Source organism: Papio anubis, chromosome 6 (genome assembly GCF_008728515.1).
Source record: "Papio anubis isolate 15944 chromosome 6, Panubis1.0, whole genome shotgun sequence".
Lineage (NCBI taxonomy): Eukaryota > Metazoa > Chordata > Mammalia > Primates > Cercopithecidae > Papio > Papio anubis.
In genome coordinates, this window is record NC_044981.1 from 118,638,867 (window position 1) to 118,666,215 (window position 27,349).

General features: G+C 39.8%; 1 protein-coding gene across 2 annotated transcripts in view; it reads right to left on the reverse strand.

Moving 5' to 3' along the window:
- The window catches only part of ZC2HC1B (zinc finger C2HC-type containing 1B), a 72,553-nt gene that overhangs the window by 12,545 nt on the left and 32,659 nt on the right, over nt 1–27,349 (reverse strand). Inside the window, exons 5-6 of one of the 2 annotated variants that reach the window (XM_021937796.1) lie at nt 25,393–25,532; nt 20,636–20,744 (exon numbers count right to left, since the gene is read on the reverse strand). In XM_021937796.1, coding sequence (XP_021793488.1) covers nt 20,636–20,744; nt 25,393–25,532 — 249 coding nt within the window. Of the gene's footprint in view, nt 1–20,635; nt 20,745–23,905; nt 24,217–25,392; nt 25,533–27,349 lie in introns of those variants that run through there. The other variant, XM_021937797.1, reaches the window with a different exon arrangement.

Genomic DNA, 27,349 nt, shown 5'->3' on the forward strand with positions numbered 1-27,349 from the left:
ATCTGACAAATGTTTAGCTAACATAATACTGAATGGGGAAAAGCTGAAAGAACTGTAACAAGATATTGGATATCCACTTCCACCACTTCATTTTTATTATTTATTTAGAGATTGGGTCATCATTTTTATTCAACATAGTACCGGAAGTCCTTGCCAGAGCAATCAGGCAGGAGAAATAAATAAATGTCATCTAAATTGGAATAGAGGAAGTAAAACTGTGCCTCTTTGTAAATAACATGGATATATGTGTGTGTGTGTGTGTGTGTGTGTGTATGTACTATATAGACATGGATATATATATATAAAAAATACATATATACTTATATGTGTATGCATGTATATAACCTAAAGACTCCACCAAAAACACTCTTAGAACCAATAAATGAATTTAGTAAAATTGCAGGATACAAAATCAACATATAAAAATCAGCAGCATTTCTATGTGCCAATAATAAACTGGCTAAAAAAGAAAACAATCTCATTTACAATAGCTAAGAAAAATAAAATACTTAGGAGTAAATTGAACCAAGAAAGTGAAAGACCTTTACGAGGAAAACTTCAAAACACTGATGAAAGAATGTTAAGAGGACACAAATAAATGGAAAGATATCCCATGCTCATGACTCAGAAGAATTAATATTGTTAAAATGACCATACTATGCAAAGCAATCTACAGACTCAACGTAATCCCGATCAAAACGGCAATGACATTCTTCATATAAATACAAAAAAATCCTGAAATTTGTATAGAACCGTTAAAGAGCCCAAATAGCCATAGTGTTGCTGAGTAAAAAAAACAAAGCTGGAGGCATCACATACCTGATTTCAAAATATATTAAAAAGCTGTAGCAACTAAAACAGCAAGGTATTGGTATAAAAACAGACATATAAACAAATGAAACAGAATAGACACTCCAGGAATAAATGCATGCATTTATAGCTAACTGATTTCCAACAAAGCCATCAAGAATATAAATTGAGGAAAGGCATACTCATCAATAATGGCACAGGGAAAACTGGATATCCAAGTACAGAAAAATGAAACTAGATTCCTATGTCTCACAATATACAAAAGTCATCCCAAAATTGATTAAAGACTTAAACGTAAGACCTAAAAAGTATGAAATTGCTAAAAGAAAATAGGGAAAATGCTCTTAAACATTGGTCTAGGCAAAAAATGTATGGCTAAGACTTCAAAAGCACAGGCAACAAAAATAAAATAGACAAATGGGACTATGTAAACTAAAAAGCTTCTATGCAGCAAAGGAAGCAGTCAACAGAGTGAGAAGGACAACATGCTGAATGAGAGAAAATATTTGCAAACCATTCATCTGCCAAGGAACTAATATTCAGAATAAGCAAGGAACTCAAACAACTTTTTGTGTTTTTTATCTAACACAACACAAAAACACCTGAGGAATTCAAACAACTTAACAGCAAAAAAACTAATAATCCCATGAAAAAGTGGACAACGGATCTGAGTAGGCATTTCTCAAAAGAAGACATACCTCTCTCACCTCTGGTTAAAGGGGGGGAAAAAAGGACTTAAAAATGGACAACAGGTATGTGGAAAAAATGTTCAACATAATGAATTATCAGGGAAATGCCGATCCAAGCTGCAATAAGACATCTTACCCTTGTTAGAATTGCTCTTATCAAAAAGACAAAAAATAACAGATGCTTGTGAGGATGCAGAGAAAAGGAAACTCTATATTATACACTGTTGTTTGGAAAGTAAATTAGTGCAGCCATTACAGAAGACAGTATGAAGTTTCCTTAACAAACTAAAAATACAACTAACATAAAATCCAGTAGTCTCACTACTGGGTATTTATTCAAAGGAAAGGAAATCAGTATATCAAAGGGATACCCATATCCTCTTGTTTATGGCAAGACTATTCACAATAGCAACATATGAAATCAATCTAAATGTTCATTAACGGATGAATGAATAAAAAATGTGAATAAAATTGGAAAAAAAAGAAAATGTGGTATATATACTCAGTAGAATACTGTTCAGCCATAAAAAAGAATGACATCCTGTCATTTGCAGCAATGTGTATGCAACTAGAGGTCATTATTGTTAAATGAATTAAGCCAGACACTGAAAGACAAATATTTGTTCTCATTCATATGTGGGAGCTAAAAAAGTTTTTTTCAGTGAGGTAGGGAATAGAATGATAGTTACCAGAGGCCAGGAAGGGTATGTGTGTGGCAGGGTGGTGGTGGAGAGGTTGGTTAGTAGGTACAAAAAACAGTTAGATAGAAATAGTAAGTTCTAGTGTTTGATAGCACAGTAGGGTGACTGCAGTTAACAACAATATATTGTATATTTCAAAATAACTAGAAAAGAAGATTTGAAATGTTCCCAACTCAAATAAATAATAAATGTTTGAGGTGATAGATATCTTAAATACCCTGATTTGATCATTACACATTTTATTCATGTATCAAAAATACCACATGCATTCCATAAAAATAGTATATATTCCACAAATAGTATATATCAAAAAAAAGACCACCATATTACAAGTAGACTAATACCAGAACAGAACAAAGGAAATCTCGCTAAGTGAGATTCTAACTAATGCATGCGCTTGTTTGCATCAATGAAAGGCATTTGGTACTTTTCTCCAAGTCCTTAAATACTTTAGAGATTCACCTTCACCCAGTATGCTTCTAATTCCTCCCTGGAATGACTTCAAATTACATGTGACTAATTTAAAGACACATTAACCCTAGCAACTTTATTTTTGTTATTTTGTTTTAAGAGAAAAGGACTTATTTTGTCACCCACACTGGTGTGCAGTGGCATGATCATAGCTCACTGAACCCTTGAACACCTGTACTGGACTCAAGCAATCCTCCCACCTCAGTCTCCTGGGTAGCAAGAACTACAAGTGGGTGCCACCACATCTAGCTAATTTTTAAATTTTTCTTGTAGAGACAAGGTCTTGCTATGTTTCCCAGGCTGGTCTTGAACTTCTGGCATCAAGCGATCCTCTGACTTTGGCCTCCCAAAGCACTGGGATTATAAATGTGAGCCACCACACCCAGCCAGCAATTATATTTTTTAACGTAAGCAAGTAGAGAGTAAGAAATTAAATTTAAAAAGCATCTTGAACTTGAAATAAAATAAAGCTGTCTCCTAAAGCTAATTAACATGATAATTCTATTCTATGATAATAATTTGAGTGTGAAATTATGGAATCAAGATTTCTACTTCTCCCCATACATTTCATTTTACAAGTATTTATTGAGTGCCTCATGTGTGCCACAAACAACTCTAAAAAGTAGGGATATTCCAGTACAATAGAGAAAGATACAGTAGACAATTCCCCTTTCTTGAAACTTACATCCCATTTCTTTTTGGCGCAGGAGAGACAAATGAGTTAAATATATATTGAATATTAGATAGTGATAAATGTTATGTGGAAATAATAACAAAGGAATTAGGGAAGGCTTGGTTAGTTTTAAATACAGAGGTTGGAGAAGTCTCACTGAGATGACACTTTAGCAAAGAACTGAAGGAAGTGAATGAGTGAACAGTGCAGATTACTGGGAGAATGTTTTTGTTTTCAGCAGAGGGGGCAGCCAGTGAATGGTCATGAGACAGGAGTGTGCATGGCTGCTATGGTCAAGGAACAACCTGGGGCCACCTGAACCTGGAGCAGGATTAAGAAGAAATAGCACAGTATTTTGGGATTCAGTTTTTTAAGAAAAAGAAGAAATAGGAGAAGGTGAACTCAGATGGTATTATGGAATTTAGTGTCAATCTCTTTTTTTTTTTTTTTTTTTTTTAGACAGAGTCTCACTCTGTCATCAGGCTGGAGTGCAGTGGTGATCCTGGCTCACTGCAACCTCCAGCTCCTGGGTTCAAGCGATTCTCCTGCCTCAGCCTCCCAAGTAGCTGGGATTACAGGTGCGTGCCACCACACCTGGCCAATTTTTGTATTTTTAGTAGAGACAGGGTTTCACCATGTTGGCCAGGATGGTCTCCATCTCCTGACCTCATGATCTGCCCGCCTCGGCCTCCCAAAGTACTGGGATTACAGACGTGAGCCACCGTGCCCAGTCGTGCCAACTATTTTAAGAACTTTGCCTTTTACTTAGTGACATCACAGTACTTACAAATTATCATTAACTAGTCAAGAGCAAACATAATACCATTTTGCTTAGATTTACTGATCTACTAGTCTATTTTCTTATGTATTAGAATGGTATCTTTATAATGTTCTGTTTAACATCACATACTAGGACACAAGACTTCTGATTCCTAACTTGGGACCTTTTCACTTATGTCTTGTTGCTATTTTAAAGAAATTAGTTCAAGGAAGGAAATTCTTTTCTGATTTTTAACACCATAACTGACATGCTGTCTTTTCCCATTCATGATCTCTTTCCAAGTTTACTAAACAAGAGCTCAATTGTTCTAGACCCTCGTGTTGATTTGTTATCTAATTCTTATAACTTAAGAAATATTCCTTCTTGAGAAATAAGATCTGACCTCAAACTTCAAGGAGTGTTTTTTGCTCCTTTAAGCATTCTCATATGTATTATCTCTGAAAAATAAAAAAAGAAACCATAATATAAAGACATTGTTTTTTATTTTTCTGAAGGACACTAGCATCGTACTTTAGAAAAAAGCGTATTAGTAAAAGTTTTACCAAATGAATACAATTTAAATTTTTTTTCTTACTTAAAACTAATATCTACCTGATTGTTAAGTTTTTCTCAAATGAGGAAAAAACTAATGACTTGTCAGAATTCTGTAAAAATAGCAGAGTAGGAAGCACCAGGAATTTGTCTCCCCTCCTAGATAACAATTGCACTGGCAGAATGTGTCCCCTGTAACTATTTTGGACTCTGGAGTCTATTGAAGACTCAAAACTTCCAGGGGAAGGCTTGAACAGTAAAATACAGTTAATTTCATCAATTTCAGATCTTAGCACAGCAACAGCTACACATCCTCCACCCCTCAGCTGCATGGCAGGCAGCTCTGCACATATTCCTGGATCAATCTGGACATGGCCTGTGGGAGCCATGGTAGGCAAATAGGAACCCAAATAAAATTTCTAACTATCAGAGATTTATTCTCTGATCACTGATTGTTGTTTCTGATCAAAGAGGGACAAGGGGGCAGGTGGCCATTGTTGTTGTACCTTCCATCATTGTTGTAAGCCCCTTCTCCTCTGGCTGAAGTAACTTCCAAGGGATTTAAAGGGATAGTGCCCTTCTCTCCTTTTATTTTGGTCTTTTCCCCTTTTTGGAAACTAGACATTAAAAACTAGGCTTTTTAAAAAAAAAACAAAAAAAAAAAACTACATATATTAGGAAATTAGAAAGTGAACATGCCACACACAGAGAAAGGCACAGGCTCAAAAAGACTGAGAAAACCTTACTTAAGTTGACACCTCAGACTGATCCTTGGCAGAGAGACAGTCACACACACACACACACACACACACAGAGAGAGAGAGAGACAGAGACAGAGACAGACAGAGACAGAATAGCAAACCCTGCAGAAGTGAGAAAATCTAATTTCCACAGTTACACATTATTAGGTCCAAATGTCCAATTTACAACAAAGAAAATCACAAGCCAGACAAAGAAAGAGGAAAGTATAGCCCCTTCAAAGAAAAAAAAAATCAACACAAACTGTTCCCAGAAAAGACCTGATGACAGATATACTAAACAGATCTATTAAACAAATACTTTCAAACAACTGAAGATGTTCAGAGAACTAAAAAAAGATGTGAAGAGACTCAAGAAAAAGATATGTGAACAAAATGGAAATATCCACGGAGATAAATCCTGAAAAGAAACCAAATAAAATTCTAGAACTGAAAAATAGACTAAATGAAATGAAAACTTTACTGGTAGGATTCAAGGACACATTTCAGCAAACAGAGGAAAGACTCAGCAAACTTAAAGACAGGACAATGGAAATTATCGAGTCTGAGGAAGAGAAAGAGAAAAAATTAAGGAAAGGTGAACAGGGCCTTAGGGATCTGTGGGACACTGTCAAACTGACCAACATATGCATTGTGGGAATACCAGAAGGAGCAGAGAGAGAAAAGGGCAGAGAGAAATAATGGCTGAAAACTTGCCAGATTTAACAAAAGACATGACTATAAACATGTAAGAATCATTCAAAAACTAAAAGTAAGACGGACTCAGAGACCAACATTGAGACACATTATAATCAAACTTCCAAAAGAAAAAGACAAAAAATAATCAGAGTAGCAAGAAAAAAAAAATGACTTGTCACAAACAAGGAATGTTCAATCAGATCAGTAGACTTCTCAACAGAAACCTTAGAGGATGAAACACAGTGGGCCAATATATTCAAAGTGCTAGAAGAAAAAAACTGTCAACCAAAAATCCCATATACAAAAAAACTATCCTTCAAAAAGTAAGGGAGGAGATGGGCACAGACGTGCATGACTCTAGTCCCACCTACTCAGGAGGCTGAGGTAGGAGGACTGCTTGAGTCCAGGAGCTTGAGTTTAACCTGGGCAACATAGTAAGGTCCTGTCTCTTACAAAAAAAAAATGTGAGGAAGAAATTAAAACATTTCCAGATAAATAAAAGCTGAGGGAGTTCATTATCATGAGACCTGCCCTGCAAGAAATACTCAAGGGAATCCTGCAAGGTGAAGTAGGAGGATACTAGACAGAAACTTGAAGCTGTATGAAGAAATCAAAATCTCAATAAAGGTAAATGCATGGACAATTATAAAAGCTAGTACTATTGTAATAACGGTTTGTAACTCCACTTTTTTGTTTTCTACACGATTTGAGACTAATACATTTTAAAAAACAATTATTAGTCTAAAAATTAGTACTGTAACTGGTTTGTAACTCCACATTTTGTTTTATACATAATTTAACAGACCAAATAGAGGAATTATAGTTTAGTAGACAAAGCACAAGTTAAGGATCCCTTATCTGAAATGCTTGGGACCAAAGTGTTGCAAATGTTTTTAAAATCTTGGAATATTTGCATTATACTTACTGGTTGAACATCACTAATCCAAAAATCAATTGCATGTCATGTCAGTGCTCAAAAAGTTTCAGATGTTAGAGCATTTTACATTTCCGATTTTCAGATTAGGAACATTCAACCTGTATAAAGATGTAATTTTGTGAAATCAACAACCAAAATGGGTGGAAAAGAAGTTGCTGAAGGAGCAGTTTTTTTATGTTATGAAGATAAACTGGTATAAACTCAAATTAGAATGTGATAAGATTAGGAAGTTAAATGTAGTCCCCATGGTAACCACTAAGAAAATAGTTACAGAATACATACAAAAGGAAATGAGGAGGGAATATAAATGTTTTGCTTCAAAAATCAACTAAAAACAAAATAAGACAGTTGTATTAGTCTGTTTTCATGCTGCTGATAAAGACATACCCAAGACTGGGCAATTTACAAAAGAAAGAGGTTTATTGGACTTACAGTTCCACGTGGCTGGGAAGGCCTCACAAGTATGTTGGAAGGTGAAAGGCATGTCTCACATGGCAGCAGACAAGAGAACACAGAGCTTGTGCAGGGGAGCTCCTCTTTTTAAAGGCGTCAGATCTCATGAGACTTATTCACTATCACAAGAACAGCACAGGAAAGACTTGCCCCCATGATTCAGTTACCTCCCACTGGGTCCCTCCCAAAACACATGGGAATTCAAGATGATATTTGGGTAGAGACACAGCCAAACCATATCATTTTGTACCTGCCCCCCGCTGCCCCAAATCTCATGTCCTCACATTTCAAAACCAATCATGCCTTCCCAACAGTCCCCCAAAGTCTTAACTCATTTCAGCATTAATTCAAAAGTCCACAGTCCAAAGTCTCATCCAAGACAAAGCAATTACCTTCTGTCTATGAGCCTGTAAATCAAAAGCAAATTATTTACTTCCTAGATACAATGGGGATACAGGCACTGTGTAAATATAGCCATTCCAAATGGGAGACATTGGCCCAACAAAGGGGCTTCCGGCCCCATGCAAGTCTGAAACCTGCGGGACAGTCAAATCTTAAAGCTCCAAAATAATCTCCTTTGACTCCATGTTCCACATCCAGGTCACTCTGATGCAAGAGGTGAACTCCCACAGCCTTGGGCAGCTCCACCCCTAGGGCTTTGCAGGATACAGCCCCACTCCTGGCTGCTTTTGTGGGCTGGTGTTGAGTGTCTGGGGCTTTTCCAGGTGCATGGTGCAAACTATTGGTGAAGCTACCATGGTGGGGTCTGGAGGATGGCAGCCGGCCCTCTTCTCACAGCTCCACTAGATGGTGCCCCAGTCGGGACTCTGTGTGGGGGCTTTGACCCCACATTTCCCTTCCACACTCCCCTAGCAGAGGTTCTCCATGAGGGCCCCACCCCTGCGGCAAACTTCAGCCTGGGCATCCAGGTGTTTCCATACATCTTCTGAAATCTAGACAGAAGTTCCCAAACCTCAGTTCTTGACTTCTGTGCACCCACAGGCTCAACACCGCATGGAAGCTGCCAAGGCTTGGGGCTTCCACCCTCTGAAGCAACAGCCTGAGCTGTCTCTTGGCCCCGTTTAGTCAGGGCTGGAGTAGCTGAGACACAGGGCACCAAGTTCCTAGACTGCACACAGCAGAGGGATGCTGCGCCCGGCCCACAAAATCATTTTTCCCCCTAAACCTCCGGACCTATGATGGGAGATGCTGCCACAAAGGGCTCTGACATGCCATGGAGACATTCTCCTCATTGTCTTGGGGACTAACATTCAGCTCCTCATTATTTATGCAAATTTCTGCAGCCAGCTTGAATTTCTCCCCAGAAAATGGGATTTTCTTTTCTATTGCACTATGGACTTTTGGATTAACGCTGAAATAAGTTGAGACTTTGGGGGACTGTGGGGAAGGCATGATTGGTTTTGAAATGCGAGGACATGAGATTTAGGGGGGCAGGTACAAAATGATATGGTTTGGCTGTGTCTCTACCCAAATATCATCTTGAATTCCCATGTGTTTTGGGAGGGACCCAGTGGGAAGTAACTAAATAATGGGGGCAAGTCTTTCTTGTGCTATAAAAGTTGCAGGCTGCAACTTTTCCACACTTTTATGCTCAGTTTCCCTTTTAAAACTGAATGCCTTTAACAGCACCCAAGTCACATATTGAATGCTTTGCTGCTTAGAAATTTCTTCTGCCAGATACCTTAAGTCATCACCCTGAAGTCCAAAGTTCCACAAATCTCTAGGGCAGGGGCAAAATGCCACCAGTCTCTTTGCTAAAACATAACAAAAGGAACCTTTGCTCCAGTTCCCAACAAGTTCCTTATCTCCATCTGAGACCCCTTCAGCCTGGATTTCATTGTCCATATCACTATCAGTATTTTGGTCAAAGTCATTCAACAAGTCTCTAGGAAGTTCCAAATTTTCTCACATTTTCCTGTCTTTTTCTGAGGCCTCCAAACTGTTCCAACCTCTGCCTGTTACCCTGTTCCAAAGTCACTTCCACATTTTCAGGTATCTTTTCAGCAGCGCCCCAATCTACTGGTACCAATTTACTGTATTAGTCTGTTGTCATGCTGCTGATAAAGACATACCCAAGGCTGGGCAATTTACAAAAGAAAGAGGTTTATTGGACTTACAGTTCCACATGGCTGGGAAGGCCTCACAATCATGGTGGAAGGTGAAAGGCATATCTCACACGGCAGCAAAGAGAACAGAGAGCTTGTGCAGGGGAACTCCTCTTTTGAAAACCATCAGATCTCGTGAGACTTACTCACTGTCATGAGAATAGCACAGGGAAGGCATGCCCCCATGATTCAATTACTTCCCGCGAGTTCCCTCCCACAACACATGGGAATTCAAGATGAGATTTGGGTGAGGACACAGCCAAATCATATGAATAGTGATGCAGGAAATGAGGAACAAAAAAGCTATAAGGCATATACAAAACATATATCAGAATGACAAATATCTCTCCTTATCAGTAATTCCTTGAAATGTAAATCTATTTAACTGTCCAATCAATAGGCAGAGATTGGCAGAATGAATAAAACTACATGCTGTCTATAAAATACTCATTTTAGATCCAAAGACACAAATAGATTGAAATTGAGAGAATGGAAAAAGATATAGCATGCAAATAATAACCAGAGAGAACAGAGGCCACTAATATTAGTGGCTACACTAATATTAGACAAAATAAACTTTAAATCAAAAAAGATTACAAGAGACAAAGAGGAACCTACTGACAGACCATCAAAATATATGAAGCAAAAATCAACAGAACTAAAGGGAGAAATAGACAGTTCTACAATAATAGTTGGAGACTTCAATACCCCACTCCAATACCAACTAGATAAAGATACGTAAGAAAATAGAGGACTTAACACAATAAACCAACTAGATCTAACAGACATATACAGAACACTCTACTCAAAAACGGCAATATATATTTCTCAAGGGCACATGCAACATTTTTCAGAATGAACCACATGTTAGGCCACAAATTAAGTATAAGTAAATGTAAAAAGACATATATCATATGAAGTGTCTTCTCCAACCACAATGAGATAAAGCAGAAATAAAACTATAAAATTCATAAATTTGTGGAAATTAAACAACATATTCTTAAGCAACCAATGTATCAAAGAAGAAATCACAAGAGAAATTAGAAAATATTTGGAGATGAATGAAGCTCAAGAAAAAACACACTGAAACTTATGGGACTTAGCATTGCTAAGGGGGAATTTACACCTATAAATGCTTACATTAAAAAAACAAAAAAGATCTCAAATCAACAATCCAACTTTGCAAATTATGGAATGAGAGAAGAACAAATGAAATCAAAAGCTAGTGGAAGGAAGTAAATAATAAAGTTTAGACAGAGAGAAATGAAATCAAGAATAGAAAAATAAGAGAGAAAAATCAATAAAACCAAAAGTTGGTTCTTTGAAAAGAATCAATAAATTGAAAAACCATAGGGGCAGGGGCCAAGATGACCAATTAGAAGCAGCTGTGGTCCACAGCATTCACAGAGAGGAACAAAACAGGCAAGTGAATACAGCACCTTCAACTGAAACATCCAGGTTCTCACATTGGTACTGATTAGGGAATCAACTCAATACACGGAGAATGAAGAAAAGTAGGGTGGTGCGATGGCCCACCAGGAGTGACATGGAGCCAAGGAAACCCCCACCCCCAGCCAAGGGAAGCAATTAGTGACTATGTGACCCAAGAAACCATGCTTCTCCCATGGATCTTTGCAACCTGTGGATCAGGAGATCCCCTTGTGAGCCCATGCACCAGAGCTTTGGATCTGTCACTTAGAACTGGGTAGAGACTTGGCAGAGCAACTGCTGAGGCACACACAGAAACCCAGGAACTTTAAACACACCAGTCTTTCTGCAACTCAGGCAAGGTGGGTGGTTCACATATACCCCTAGGAAGGGGGCAGAATCCAGGGAGCCAATCAGCATCATTCTGTAGACCCCACTTCCACCGCACCTCACAAGATAAGACCCACTGTCTTGGAATTCCAGCAAGCCATCAGCAACAGGGTAGAGCCTGCCTGAGACAGGATGGAGCCTCAAGAGGAGAGTGGAGGGCAATACCTCTGCTGTTCGGTCAATTCAGCCATTTCAGCCTGTGGGCTTTGGACAGTCAAAACGGTCCAGACGAGGAAGGGTTTCCCTAGAAGTGCAACACAGCAGCTTTGCCAGATCATGGCCAGACTGCTTCTTCGTCACTGGGTAGAACCTTCCAGCTGGACCCTCCAGCCATGCCTGCCTGCACATATTAGAGACAGAGCTCTGATCTCTCCCTGGGATGAAGTGCCCAGAGGAGGGGAGGGCTGTCACCCGGGTTGGTTGGATGACTTAGCCCTTCTGGCCTTTGGGTTTTGTAGAGGCCAAGTTGACAAGGGCAGAGGCAGCTCATCACCACAGCACAGCTGTTTGTTGAGGTATGGCCAGACTGCTTCTTTAAGCAAGACCCTGATTCACTCCTCCTTGTGGGGCAGGTACTCCCAGTCAGGTCCCACCCACAGTGGCCTCTGGTCACCCTGGCCTGTGTTCTCCCTGGGACAAAGTGTCTGAAGGGTGGGGCAGGCTGCCAACTTGGCCATTTGGCTTCTCAGCTTGTCCAGCCTGTGGGCCTTGGAGAGCCCAAACAGATCAGGGACTGAAGGGATCTCCAATACAGCATAGCTGCTCTATCAAAAGCAGACTGCTTCTTTAAGAGGGTTCCTGATCCTGACTGGGTAGGACCTCCCAACAGGAGTCTTCAGCCACCTCCTACAGGCAAATTTGGGCCAGCAATAGGTCAAGACCCCTGGGACAGAGCTTCCAGAGGAAAAAGTTGGCTGCCATCTTTGCTATTTCACACGCTTCACAGGTGATACCTCAAGGTACCGGAAAAAAAAAAAAAAAAAGAAAACTAAGGTTTAGAGTGGATCCCCAGCAAACCATAGCAGCCCTATGGAAGAGTTGCCAGACTGTTAAAAGAAAAACAAATAGAAAACAATAACGAAACCCATCCAAAGATCAGCAGCATAAAAAATCAAAGGTAGATAAACCCACTAAGATGAGAGAGAATCAATGCAAAAACACTGAAAACTCAAAAAGCCAGAGTGCCCCTTTTCCTTAAAATGACTGCAACACCTCTCCAGCAAGGGCTCAGAACTGGGCTGGGCTGAGATGGTTGAAATGAAAGAAGTAGGTTTCAGAAGGTGGGTAATAAACTTCACTGAGATAAAAAAGCGTGTTGTAAACCAATGCAAAGAAGCTAAGAATCACGATAAAATAATATAGGAGCTGAGAGCCAAAATAGCCAGTTTAAAGAGAAACATAACTAATCTGTTAGAGCTGAAAAGCACACTACAGGACTTCACAATGCAATCACAAATATTAATAGCAGAATAGACCAAGTGGAAGAAAAAATCTCAGAGCAAGAAAGAATCTCAGAGCTTGAAGACTATCTTTCTGAAATAAGACAGGCTGACAAGAATAGAGAAAAAAGAATGAAAAAAATGATTGGCGTACCTGAAAGAGACAGAGAGAATGGAACCAAGTTGGAAAACACACTTTAGGATATAATCCAGAACTTCCCCAACCTAGCAAGACAGGCCAATATTCAAATTCAGGAAATACAGTGAACCCCAGTAAAATACTCTGTGAGAAGATAGATCATCCCCAAGACCTATAATAATCAGATTCTCCAAGATTGAAATGAAAGAAAAGATATCTAAAGAACTCTTCACCCCAAAACAACAGAATATACATTATTCTCATTGCCACATGGCACTTAACTCTAAAATTGATCACATAATCAGAAGTAAAACACTTCTCAGCAAAAGCAAAAGAGCTGAAATCATAACAACCAGTCTCTCAGACCACAGCACAATCAAATTAGAACTCAAGGTTAAGAAATTCACTCAAAACCACACCACATCACATGGAAACGGAACAACTCAAGATTAAGAAATTCATTCAAAACCACACCACTACATGGAAACTGAACACTACGTGGAACCTGCTCCTGAATGACTTGCGAGCAAATAATGAAATTAAGGCAGAAATCAAGTTCTTTGAAACTAATGAGAACAAAGACACAATGTACCAGAATCTCTGGGTTGCAGCTAAAGCAGTGTTAAGGGGGAAATTTATAGCACTAAATGCCCACACCAAAAAGCTAGAAAGATCTCAAATTGACAACTTTTTTTTTTTTTTTTTTTTTGAGACGGAGTCTTGCGCTGTCGCCCAGGCTGGAGTGCAGTGACCGGATCTCGGCTCACTGCAAGCTCCGCCTCCTGGGTTCACGCCATTCTCCTGCCTCAGCCTCCCGAGTAGCTGGGACTAAGGCGCCTGCCACCTCGCCCGGCTAGTTTTTTTTTTTTTGTATTTTTCAGTAGAGACGGGGTTTCACCGTGTTAGCCAGGATGGTCTCAATCTCCTGACCTCGTGATCCGCCCGTCTCGGCCTCCCAAAGTGCTGGGATTACAGGCTTGAGCCACCGCGCCCGGCCTTCAAATTGACTACTAAAAGAGCTAGAAAACCAAGAGCAAACAAACCCAAAGCTAGTAGAAGACAAGAAATAATCAAGATCAGAGCTAAACTGAAGAAAGTAAAAACACAAAAAAAACCCTTCAGAAAATCAAAGAATCCAATAACTGTTTTTTTAAGATTAATAAGATAGATAGACTGCTAACTAGACTAATAAAGAGGGAGAGAAGATTTAAATAAACACAATCGGAAATGATAAGGGGGATATCACCACTGATCCCACAGAGACACAACCAACCATCTGAGAATACTATAAACAACCCTATGCACATAAACTAGAAATTCTAGAAGAAAATTCCTGGACACATACATCCTCCCAAGACTGAACAGGGAAGAAACAGAATGCCTGAACAGAACAATAACAAGTTCTGAAATCGAGGCAGAAATAAATAGCCTACCAGTCAAAAAAAAAAAAAAAAAAAAGCCCAGGACCAGATAGATTTACAGATGAATTCCACTAAAGGTACAAAGAAGAGCTGGTACTATTTCTACTGAAACTATTTCAAAAAATTGAAAAGGAGGGAATCTTCCCTAACGCATTTTTTTTTTCTTTTTTGAGATGGAGTCTCACTCTGTCACCCAGGCTGGAGTGCAGTGGGTCAATCTCAGCTCACTGCAACCTCTGCCTCCCAGGTTCATGTGACTCTCATGCCTCAGCCTCCTGAGTAGCTGGGATTACAGGAGGCCACCACCAAAACCTGTCAGAGATACACCACCAACAACAAAAACTTCAGGTCAATACCATTGATGAACATCAATGCAAAAATCCTCAACAAAATACTGGCAAACCAAATCCAGCAGCACATCAAAAAACTTATCCACTACAATTAAGTAGGCTTCATCCCTGGGATGCAAGGTTGGTTCAATGTACACAAATCAATAAATGTGATACATTACACAAACAGATCTAAAGATATGATTATCTCAATAGATGCAGAAAGGACCTTCAATAAAACTCAACATCCCTTTATATAAAAAACTCTCAATAAACTATGTATTAAAGGAACACATTTCAAAATAATAAGTGCCATATATGACAAACCCACAGCATATATCACACTGATTTGGCAAAAGCTGGAAGCATTCTCCTTGAAAACTGGCACAAGACAAAGAGGCCCTCTCTCACCACTCCTGTTCAATATAGTATTGGAAGTTCTGTCCAGGGCAATCAGGCAAAAGAAAGAAAGAGGATTCCAATAGGAAGAGAGGAAGTCAAACTATCTTTATTTGCAGATGACATGATCCTATATCTAGAAAACCCCATTGTCTCAGGTCAAAAGCTTCTTAAGTTGGTAAGCAACTTCAGCAAAGTCTCAAAATACAAAATCAATGTGCAAAAATTGCTAGCATTCCCATATACAAACAATAGGCAAGCTGAGAGCCAAATCATGAGTGAACCTCCATTCACAATTGGCACAGAAAGAATAAAATGCCCAGGAATACAGCTAACAAGGGAAGTGAAGAATCTCTTCAAAGAGAACTATAAACTACTGCTCAAAGAAATCAGAGATGACACAAACAAATGGAAAAATATACCATGCTCATGAATAGGAAGAATCAATATCATGAAAATTGACATACTGCCTAAAGCAATTTATAGATGCAATGCAATTTCCATTAAACTACCACTGACATTCTTCACAGAATTAGAAAAAAACTATTTTAAAATTTATATGAAATCAAAACAGAGCCCAGATAGTCAAGACAATCCTAAGCAAAAGGAACAAAACTGGAGCCATCACGCTACCCAACTTCAAACTACACTGTAAGACTACAGTAACCAAAACAGTATTACACAAGTACAAAAAGACTCAGAGACCAATGGAACAGAATAGAGAAGCCAGAAACAAGTTTGTACACCTAAAACCATCTGATCTTCAAAAAACCTGACAAAAACAAGCAATGGGGAAAGAATTATTTATTTAATAAATGGTGCTGCTATAACAGGCCAGCCATATGCAGCAAATTGAAACTAGACCCCTTCCCTATACCATCTGTAAAAATCAACTCAAGATGTATTAAGGACTTAAATGTAAAGCCCCAAAACTATAAAAACCATAGAAGAAAATCTAGGCAATACCATTCAGAACATAGGCATGGGCAAAGATTTCATGATGAAGACACGAAAAGCAATTGCGACAAATGCAAAAATTGACAAATGGGGTCTAGTTAAACTAAAGAGCTTCTGCACTGTGAAAGAAACTATCATCAGAGTGAACAATTTACAGAATGGGAGAAAATGTTTGCAATCTATCCATCTGACAAAGATCTAATATGTAGCATCTACAAGGAACTTACACAAATTTAAAAGATAAAAACAACTTCATTAAAATGTAGGCCAAGGACATAAACAGGCACTTCTCAAAAGAAGACATACATGCAGCCAACAAACATATGAAAAAAGCTCAACTTCACTGAACATAAGAGAAATGTAGCCGGGCGCGGTGGCTCAAGCCTGTAATCCCAGCACTTTGGGAGGCCGAGACGGGCGGATCACGAGGTCAGGGAGATCGAGACCATCCTGGCTAACACAGTGAAACCCGTCTCTATTAAGAAATACAAAAACTAGCCAGGCCCGAGGTGTGAGAGCCATGATCCCAGCCTTCTACTCGGGAGGCCTGAGGCGGAGAATGCAAGCGTGAACCGGGAGAGCCAGAGCTTGCAGTGAGAGCTGAGATCGGCCACTGCCTCCAGCTCCTGAAGCTGACAAGCCGAGACTCCGTCTCAAAAAAAAAAAGAAATGTAAATCAAAACCGCAATGAGATACCATCTTACACCAATCAGAATAGCTATTATTAAAAAGTTAAAAAATAACAGATGCTGGCAAGGTTGTGGAGAAAAAGGAACAGTTTTACACTGTTGGTGGAACTGTAAATTAGTTTAACCATTGTGGAAGATAGTGTGGTGATTCCTCAAAGATCTAGAGGCAGAAATACCATTTGACCCAGCAATCCCATTACTGAATATATACCCAAAGGAATATAAATCATTCTATTATAAAGATACATGCACATGTATTTTCATTGTAGCACTATTCACAATAGCAAAGACATGGAATCAACCTAAATGTCTATCAATGGTAGACTGGATAAAGAAAATGTGGTACATATGCACCATGGAATACTATGCAGCCATAAAAAGGAATGAGATGGTGTCCTTTGCTGGGACATGAATGGAGCTGGAGGCCATTATCTTCCACAAATTAATGCAGGAACAGAAAACCAAATCCCACATGTTCTCACTTATAAGTGGGAGCTGGATAATGAGAAAATATGGACACACGCTGGGGAACAACACACACTGAGGCCTGTTGGAGAATGGGGGAAGGAGGGAGAGCATGAAGAAGAATAGCTCATGGACGCTCGGCTTAATACCTAGGTGATGGGATGATCTGTGCAGCAAATCACCATAGCCCATGTTTACCTATGTAATAAACCTGCACATCCTGCACATGTACCCCTGAACTTAAAAAGAAAACCATTAGCTTGATAGACTAATTAAAAAAAAAGAGAGGGGCCAGGCACAGTGGCTAACGCCTGTAATCCCAGCACTTTGCAAGGCCAAGACAGGCAGATCACTTGAGGCCAGAATTTCAAGACCAGCCTAGCTAACACGGCAAAACTCTGTCTCTATTAAAAATACAAAAATTAGCCAGGTGTGGTGGTGTGTGTCTGTGGTCCCAGCTACTGGAGAAGCTGAGACAGGAGAATCGCCTGAACCCAGGAGATGGAGGTTGCAGTAAGCTAAGATTTCGCCACTGCAATTCAGCCTTGGCAACAAAGTGAGGCTCTCTCTCAAAAAAAAAAAAAGTTAAAATTTAAAAAGAGAAAACACACAAATTACTAAAATCAGAAATGAAAGTGGAGATATAACTACCAATGCTATAGAAATAAAAAAGGATTTCATGAAAGTATTATGAAAAAATATATACCAAAAAATTGGATAACCTAGATGAAATGGATCAATTCCTAAAAAACAAAACACCTACCTACTGTAAATCATGAACGAATAGAATATTTCAAAGACTTATAACTAGTAAGGAGATAGAATTAATAATAAAAAATCTTATGACATTAAAATACTCCAGACCTGAGAGCTTCACTGGAAAATTCTACCAAACATTTAAAGAAGAACTAATACCAAACCTTCTCAAACTTTTCCCAAACATATTAAGAAGTAGGAACATTCCTAATTCATTCCATAAGGCCAAGAGTACCCTGAATTCAAAGATACTATAAGAAAACTACATCCCTTACGAACATTAATGCAAAAATCCTCAATAAAATACTAACAAATCAAGTTCAGTAGCATGTTAAAAGGATTATACACCATGACCATGTGAGATTTGTTCCTGGGATACAGGGATGGTTCAACACATGAAAATTGATCAATGTACACTACATTTACAGAATAAAGGACAAAAATTACATCACCAACTCAATTGATGCATAAAAAAGCATTTGAGAAAACTCAACACCCTTTCATGATAAAAAAAAAAAACACCAACAAACAGGACATAAATAAACAGAAATATATTAGATGTTTCATGGATTTGAAGACTTACTATTGTTAAGATGTCCATACTAAACAAAGCAATCTACAGATTCAGTGCAATCACTGTTAAAATCTCAATGATGTTTCTTGCAGAAATAAAAAAGCCCAACCTAAAATTCACATGGAATCTCAAGGGATCCCAAATAGCCAAAGCAATCTTGGCTGTATCTTGGAGGACTCATAGTTCCTTATGTCACTACTTACTAAAAGCTATAGTAATCAAGGAAATGTAATACTGGCATAAAGACAGACATATAAACCAATGAAATAGAACAGAGTCCAGAAATAAACCCTTGTTTACATGGTCAAATGATTTTTGACAAGGGTGCAAGACCATTGGTTAAATGGGGAAATTGGACATCCACATTCGAAAGAATGAAGCTGGACCATTACCTAACACCAAATATTAAAAATTAACTCAAAATGGATCAAAGACCTAAAATATAAGATCTAAAGCTAGCCTTAGCTTAGACAAAAACATAGGAGTAAACCTCTCTGACCCTGGATTAGGCAAAGATTAATCCAATTTCTTGGATTTCTTGGTCACCAGAGGAAACCAAAGAAAAATAGACAAATTGGACTTCACGAAAATTTTAAAAATTTATGAATCAGGAGAATATCAACATAGTGAGAACTCATCTCTATGAAAAATTTAAAAATTATCTGGGCATGGTGGCACATGCCTATAGTCCTGGGTACTTGGGAGGCTGAGGTGGGAGGGTCACTTGAGCCTGGGAGGTTGAAGTTGCAGTGAGCTATGATTGTGCCACTGTACTCCAGCCTGGGCAACAGTGACCCTGTCTCAAAATCAAACAAACAAACACACACACACATACACAAGAATATCAACAGAGTAAAAAAGGCAACCCATGGAATAGGAAATAAAAGAACATTTATAAACCATATGGCTGATAAGGGATTAATATCCAGAATACATAAAGAATTCCTAAAAGTCAACAACAAAAACAACTAATTACACTGGTGATTAAGTTAGCAAAAACCAAAACAACAAAAACAATTCAAAAATGGGCAAAGGACTTGAACAGACATTTTTTCAACGAATATATACAAATGATCAATAAGCACTTGAAAAGAGGCTTAACCTCACAAATCATTAGAGATATGCAAATTAAAACTAAAATGAGATACCACCTCATCCCCATTAGGATGGCTCCTATGGTTCTGCCTTGCTGCTATTTTGAAGAAATTACAGTCAGCCTCTGTTCCCATGGGTTCCACATCTGCAGATTTAACAACTACAGATGGAGAACATTTAAAAATAAATAAATAAATAAATAAAACACAACTGTACCAATAATAAAAAATAATACAATTTTAATATAGCATAACAACTACTTACATAGTATTTATATTGCCTTAGGTATTATAAGTAATCTGGAGATGATTTAGTGTATACAGGAGGATGTGCCTAGGTTATATACAAATTCTACACCATTTTATATCAGGAACTTGAACATCTCAGGTTTTGGTATCCACTAGGGCCCTGGGACCAATTCCCTGTGGATACCGAGGGATGACTGTACAGAAATTCTTGACTTATGATAGTTTGACATAAGATTTTTCAACTTTACATCAGTTAATTGGGGTGTTAAATGCATTTTTTTAAATCATATTTCTATTTACAATGGGCTTATCAAGACATAGCCCCATCATACATTGAGGAGGATCTGTATTTATTTCTAGAGAAGAAACTTTCCCTTTATTTTCAACACAAACATAAGACACATGGTCTTCTCCTGTTTTCAATCTCTTCAATTTTACTAGACCAGAGAACAATGGTTCTAGACTCCCATTGCAATAATAGAATTTGACTTGTACATTGTGAAAGTTGTGTAATCCTGATAAATTAAGAGATACTCCCTTTTGGCAAATAAGCTTTAACCTCTACTCCAAATATCTTTGCATCCGGAAGCAACAGTGAATGTCTTAGAGCCTTTGCAGACTACCGGTGAATCCCAGACCCAATAGTGATCTCCTCTGACCCCCATCATTTGAGAGCTGAAATGCACTCTCTGACTCACCGGACTTGGTTGGGACTTCACTTGTGGCCACCTGGGCCCTGTTTTGCAGCAAAGCTCCCACGGCACTGGTAACAGTTGGTTCTTTTTTTGGACCCATCTGAGCCCTACCCTACAGAGAGAGAAAGAAAGAGAGACAAAGAGAACACCTTCTGTAACCTCAGGTACCACATAGGAGGTACGGTTGTTCCCACTTCACCAGCAGCAGACTGGCATCATCTGCAGGGACTCCCTGAATCCAGGAGAAGGGGACAGACACACACCCTGCACTTCAGTTAGCCTAGTTCTTGTCCTCCCAGCTGGTGCTCAAAGCCATATCTGGGTTTTGAAGCTTCCCTTCCATAATGAAGCCCTTGGGGTTGTTAGTGGTATATTCATCCTATAAAATTAGTTGTATGGAGACATAAGAAATCACTTAATGTCAATAAAGGTTAAAGAACATTTTATTTTTTTCATTACAGTTGAAGACAGTTTTTTTTTTTTTTTTTTAACATGAACAGAGAAGAAAAACAGATTGGCAGGCAACAAATGTTTTAAGCATGAAATTACAACATCCCTATACCATCCCCCTCCCTACAGAGCAGCAGCAGCAGAATAGTTATATTAAAACGAAATAAGGACCAAAAGGTTTCTCACATGCTCCTTTCACCTTGTCACTGATCCCACCTCCAGTTCCATGGAAACTGCAGTATAAAGATAACCTGTTACCCCAAGTGAGAATTCTCACTTGGGTAAGAATGGCTGAGAGACTATAACACACAGCTCATCCCCATTCACACAAATAAAGCTATTTTTAGAGGCCCATATTGGTCTCTTTTGGTTAAGGGTATGACACATTTTAAAAGCTGATTATGTTTAAAATAGAAACATATTTCGGCTGTGTTGTTAACAGCCCTTCAAAACTGAAACAACCCCTCCTTTCCTGTTCCATTTTTGAGTAAGCCTCACTATTAGACAAGGCCCCAAAGTGGTGAAGCTGGCACAAAGGAAACAAATACGGCTGTTCAGATATACTCTACAGTGAGTGAAGGAATTCACAAAGCAAGCAATTTTTCTTCTGTGTTCCCAATCACCACTCAGCTCTGGAAAACAAGGAGAGGAATGGGGCCAAGTCACTGGTTACACTGACAGCCAGCTGGCCTTCTTCAGGAATAAAAACACTTCCGTTTGCTGCTTTCCTGTGCTCTCCTTGGCCCCACTAAAGCTGACTAACTATGGAGACCGGTAAGAGGAACCATTTGCAGAAATGTAACTCACCCTTTACTGCTTTACAGAATGTAGGTAGACTTATACAAAGAAACTTTTCCATAATTAGGCTGTAATCAAGCCCAAAGTAGTCATATTCCTCCAAAGGTGTGATGCCAATCGTATCAACTAGAAAAGGCTACTGGAGAAGGGGAGGGTGGGGTAATGTAGAGAGAGGAAAGGAGGAGCCCCTATGTGCAAGACACTGAACTGGGTCCTTCACTTATCTTTAAGTCCCCCAACAACTCAGCAAGGCACACATGATTAACCCCATTTGACAGATTAAAGTGAATCTCAAAGAATTTAAGTAAATCAGCCAAGTTTACCTAAATTATAGAATTAAAATACAAACCCTGGCCGGGCACGGGGGCTCATGCCTGTAATCCCAGCACTTTGGGAGACAAAGGCAAGTGAATCACCTGAGGTCAGGAGTTCAAGACCAGCCTGGCCAACATGGTGAAATCTCGTCTCTACTAAAATTACAAAAATTAGCCAGGCATGGTGGTGGGCGCCTGTAATCCCGCTACTTGGAAGGCTGGGACACAAGAATTGCTTGAACCCGGGAGGCAGAGTTTCCAGTGAGCTGAGATCGCACTGCTGCATTCCAACCTGGGCAACAGAGTGAGACTCCATCTCAAGAAAAAAAAAAAAAGAAATTCAAACCCTGACTACTGAATGTAGAATCCTGGCTTTTTCTACATTGCACTTCTTCCCATGCTATCTCAGATGTCAAGACTGAATCTAGGCCAGGTGTGGTGGCTCATGCCTGTCATCCCAGCACTTTGGGAGGCTGAGGCAAGCAGATCACTTGAGGTCAGGAGTTCATGACCAGCCTGGCCAACATGGTGAAACTCCATCTCTTCTAAAAATACAAAAATTAGCTGGGAGTGGTGGTGGGTGACTGTAATCCCAGCTACTTGGGAAGCTGAGGCAGGAGAATCGCTTGAACCCGGGAGGCGGAGGTTGCAGTGAGCCAAGATTGCGCCACTGCACTCCAGCCTGGGTGACAGAGTGAGACTGTCTCAAAAACAAAAGTAAAAAACAAAACTGAATCTATAAAACTGTATTTATCATAACCACTTCCCCTCAACACAAATATGTCCTCCCTCCTGTGTTCTATTATCTACAGAGATTGTCTTCCTATCTCTCCAGGCTCTGGAGCTGAAAACCTTATTGTCAACTCTGATCCCCTCTTTTATCCTATGTCTAATCATTTTCTCAGTCTCACCAATTATTTCTTAGATTCTCCCTCCCACACACCCTATTAATCTTCCTAATCTAGGCCCTCATTTTTTCCCTGTTGTGGTGGGTCCTACTTGGTCTCCCATTAATCCATGCGGAACAGTAGTTGCAAAAGTGACCTTCCTTAAAAGCCAGTTCCATGTCACTCCAGCCTCCACTGTTCACCCAACCCACACTGCCTGCAGGATGACACATGAGGCCAATTGGACAGAAAGGCCAAGAAACCCCATCGTCAGAGAGAACAGAAGGCAGTGAATAGCAGGAGGAAGAGACGGGATGGCAAAGTACAAAGGAGGACTGCCTGACTTCCTGAGGACTTTCCAGTTCCTGCTTCCAGGCCCTCAGGTCTGGCTGTCCTTGATTTTAGGGTGTCTCTTCAATCAATTCCTCTTTTCTTCCTCTCTCAACTGACTTGAGTTAAAGCCTTTCTAGATCTGGCTGCCTATCTTGCCTGTCCCTGTCCTTCCTTCCCTCCTTCCTTCCTTCCTTCCTTCCTTCCTTCCTTCCTTCCTTCCTTCCTTCCTTCCTTCCTTTTCTTTCTTTTCTTTCTTTTCTTTCTTTCTTTCTATTTTTTTGAGACAGAGTTTCACTGTTGTTGCCCAGGCTGGAGTGTAATGGCATGATTTCGGCTCACCACAACCTCCGTCTCCCAGGTTCAACTGATTCTCCTGCCTCAGCCTCACAAGTAGCTGGGATTACAGGCATGTGCCACCACGCACGGCTAATTTTATATTTTTAGTAGAGACGGGGTTTCTCCATGTTGGTCAGGCTGGTCTCGAACTCCCTACCTCAGGTGATCTGCCCACCTCGGCCTCCCAAAGTGCTGGGATTACAGGCATGAGCCACCACATCTGGCATCCTGTACCTCTTTCATAGGTACTGTATGCTTTAGCCCCCCAGATGGGTGCCTCAGGCCACAAGCTGGATGTTTTGTGCATAAAGCGCTTCCCAACCCCAACTCTAGGCTGGTGAACCCATTTTGATATTTAAGGGCAAAACATTTGCTTGCCTTTGAAGACTTCCAGGAATTGCAGTTACTTCTTCTTCCATAGCTCTCCTATATATGCCAACTGTACCAGCTCCAAGTCCTCCTCCATCTTTCAATGACAAATTCTTGATCAACCAGTAGCTAGCACAGTTTCTGGTACATGTGTGATAGTCAATAACTCTCTAATGCTTATGGGAATAGAGCTCATGATCCACAGTCTGTGGGATCCGCTTTTGTTGGAAAGGGTCCCACCCCATTAGATACCGGATTTAACCAGAAGCTTTCTAAACAGGCTGCAGGGGCCAGGCACGATGGCTCACAGCTGTAGTCCTAGCACTTTGGGAGGCCAAAGAGGGCAGATCGCTTGGGCCCAGGAGTTCGAGACCAGCCTGAGCAACACAGTGAGACCCCAGCTCTACTAAAAATACAAAAAATTAGCCAGACGTGGTGCCATGCACCTGTAGTTTCAGCTACTCAGGAGGCTGAGGTGGGAGGAGCACCTGCGCCTGGGAGGTCAAAGCTGCAATAAGCCATGATTATACCATTGCACTCCAGCCTGGGCGACAGAGTGAGACCCTGTCTCAAAAATAAACAGTCTGTATGCACTTAAAGTATTCAAACCAACTTTTCATGGCATCTAAGCATGTCTATGAAACGAATAGTTTTTATGCTATATTGTAGGTATGTACCTGAGACCTTTGATGTGTATGGTGCTGTTTGCTGGCTCCAGTTCTGTGGTTTATAAATCTACTGTCTTCCACTTCAGGTTGTTATTTTACTGATTTGCACCTAATTATAACAGCTGCTTCCATTCTTTCACATATCCCTTTAACTTGCTGATTCTGTGACTTTAAATAAAAGGTGAAGACCCCTCCTCTACAGAGCAAAACACATGACCTGTGGGGAAGTTGCCTTGGGACAGCCTGTCCCACTCAGGCAGTTTCACTTTAGATTCGTAATTCTTTTCTGGATGGTTAAGGTTGATACCTACTGTTTGATAAAGAGTTTTGCCATAATACTATAGAAACACTATATATTCAAGTCTTCACCCAAAGAAGCTACAAATACTTTAGAAATGCTTTTTTCTACAACACCCAAAGGTGCCATTAGCTGGAAAGCATTCTCCTTCAAAAGAAGTCAGCTCCCATAGGGATGAGCAATGGTGATCAGTTCTCTTCACCCTTACACTTCTTAGGATGGGTAATTGAGGTTCTCTAGGGAATTCTACCTGCTCACCCCAGGCATGCAAGGGCACAAGAGCCAACACCTGGGGAGAGATAGTTACCTGAGCTCTGGATGTCAATTTGGCTGCTGTCTGAGCTGGATTAAAGACTCGGCGAGAAGACTGATCCTTGCAGAAATTAATATGTCGCTCGGCTGCGGTTTCATTAAACCTCCTCATACAATATGGGCATTGAATATAATCTGAATGTAAAGATAACAAATGGCAATTAACATTTCAAAAACAACTACAGAATTATAGAGTGAACTACATTAAGTGAAATAAGGATATTATGGCTCATGCCAGTAATCCCAGCACTTTGTGAGGGTGAGGTGAGTGGATTGTTTGAGCCCAGGAGTTTGAGACCAGCCTGGGCAACATAGCAAAACCCTGTCCCTACAAAAAATTAGCCAGGTGTGGTGGTGTGTGCCTGTGGTTCCAGCCACTCGAGAGGATAGCTTGAGCCCAGAAGGTCAACGCTGCAGTCAGCTGTGATCATGCACCGCACTGCAGCCTGGGCAACAAAACAAGACACTATTTCAAATACGTAAATAAATAAATAAATAAATATATAAGTAATGATATGAACTCTGCTCCAACATGAAAGAACAAGGTCCCAAACTCCCAAAGGGGGAGACATGCAGGGCTCAACTAAAGGACATGGCAGGGAAAAATGTCACAGCCTGTGCATTCATTTCAAGTATGTGCCCTTGAAATGTTTAAGTGATGTACTTTTCCAGAAAAACAAAGAAGATTATACTTAAGAACTTCCCAATGAAATGAATTATTTAGTAAATCCTGTGTAAAGAAAGTAGTTCTAGAAACACAGAATGTTAATATTGATGGCACAGAAGGGCACAGAATATTCAAAACCTAGGTTGTAGTGCTGGGTGGGTCTTACAGAAGTTACGGAGTTACAGAGGGAGATGGGATGTTTCAAAATGGGGGTTTGGGAGATGTGAACGGAAGTCAATGGGACTGTGTCACTGGCAGAAAGACATACTGCTTTTGCAGTGGCTAGATTTTTTTTTTCACTTAACTACTAAGTGAGCAGGCTATATTCAGGAAGGAGATAGTAATAGGATAAAAGGTGAGGAGTCAAAAAATAGAAAAGGGAGAAAAGGAGGGATGATAGGAAAGTTCACCAAAAACAGCTTCAGCTTCCAGAGATGCAATGGCCCAGGCAGCTCCTGTCGACCTCAGGTTCTCTGTGGTTCTGTATAATATCTTTTTGTCTAAATTCTTCTTTCATTTGCAATTACCAGACATCATTGGCTAGTGAGAGAAATGAGAACTGGGAAAGAGCCAAGATCTTCTTAGAACGTGGAGCTGCTCATAGCAAAACTAGGTTGGCACCTACCCCTCTAAATCAAGCAGAGATTGATGTTTGCTTTGTTTTGTTTTAGGCACCTTAAAGGGATAACATACTAGATATCAGCAACATAAAATAATCCCCCCCCCGCACCCCAAGAAGGTTGTGAAACTGCATCAACCTCAAACTCAGTGTAGAACTTGTGTTAGTGTATAGTCAAAATTCCTACATGTGTGGATGGATATTTAATGAAGGGATATTAAGAATTTTTTGTAAGCCACTTTTTAAAGCAGTTTGGGGAGTTTTCTATTTGAACAAATCATTTCCTAAAATGTATATTCATAAAATGTAACAATTGTTAAGCACTTACAAATTATCTGGTAACCTTATCCTTTATTTCTTACTTCATCCAGAAGGCAGTACCTCATCATTATTTAATACTGATTGAGCATCTACTTGGTGCCAGGTGCTGTCTTACACCTGGGGATGCAATGTCTCTGAAATCAAGGAGTAAGCATTCTAGTACAGAAACAAATAAATAAAAGTTTCACACGGAGATAAATGCTTTGAAAAAAACAGAACAGGACAGCACTGGAAAATGATAAAAAGCCCAGTGCTAGAGCTTGCCTGAGTGGTTTTGAGCCTGAGTTCTTTACTTGCTATCTGTGTGAACGCAGGCAAGTTACCCAACCTCCTTAAGCTTCCATT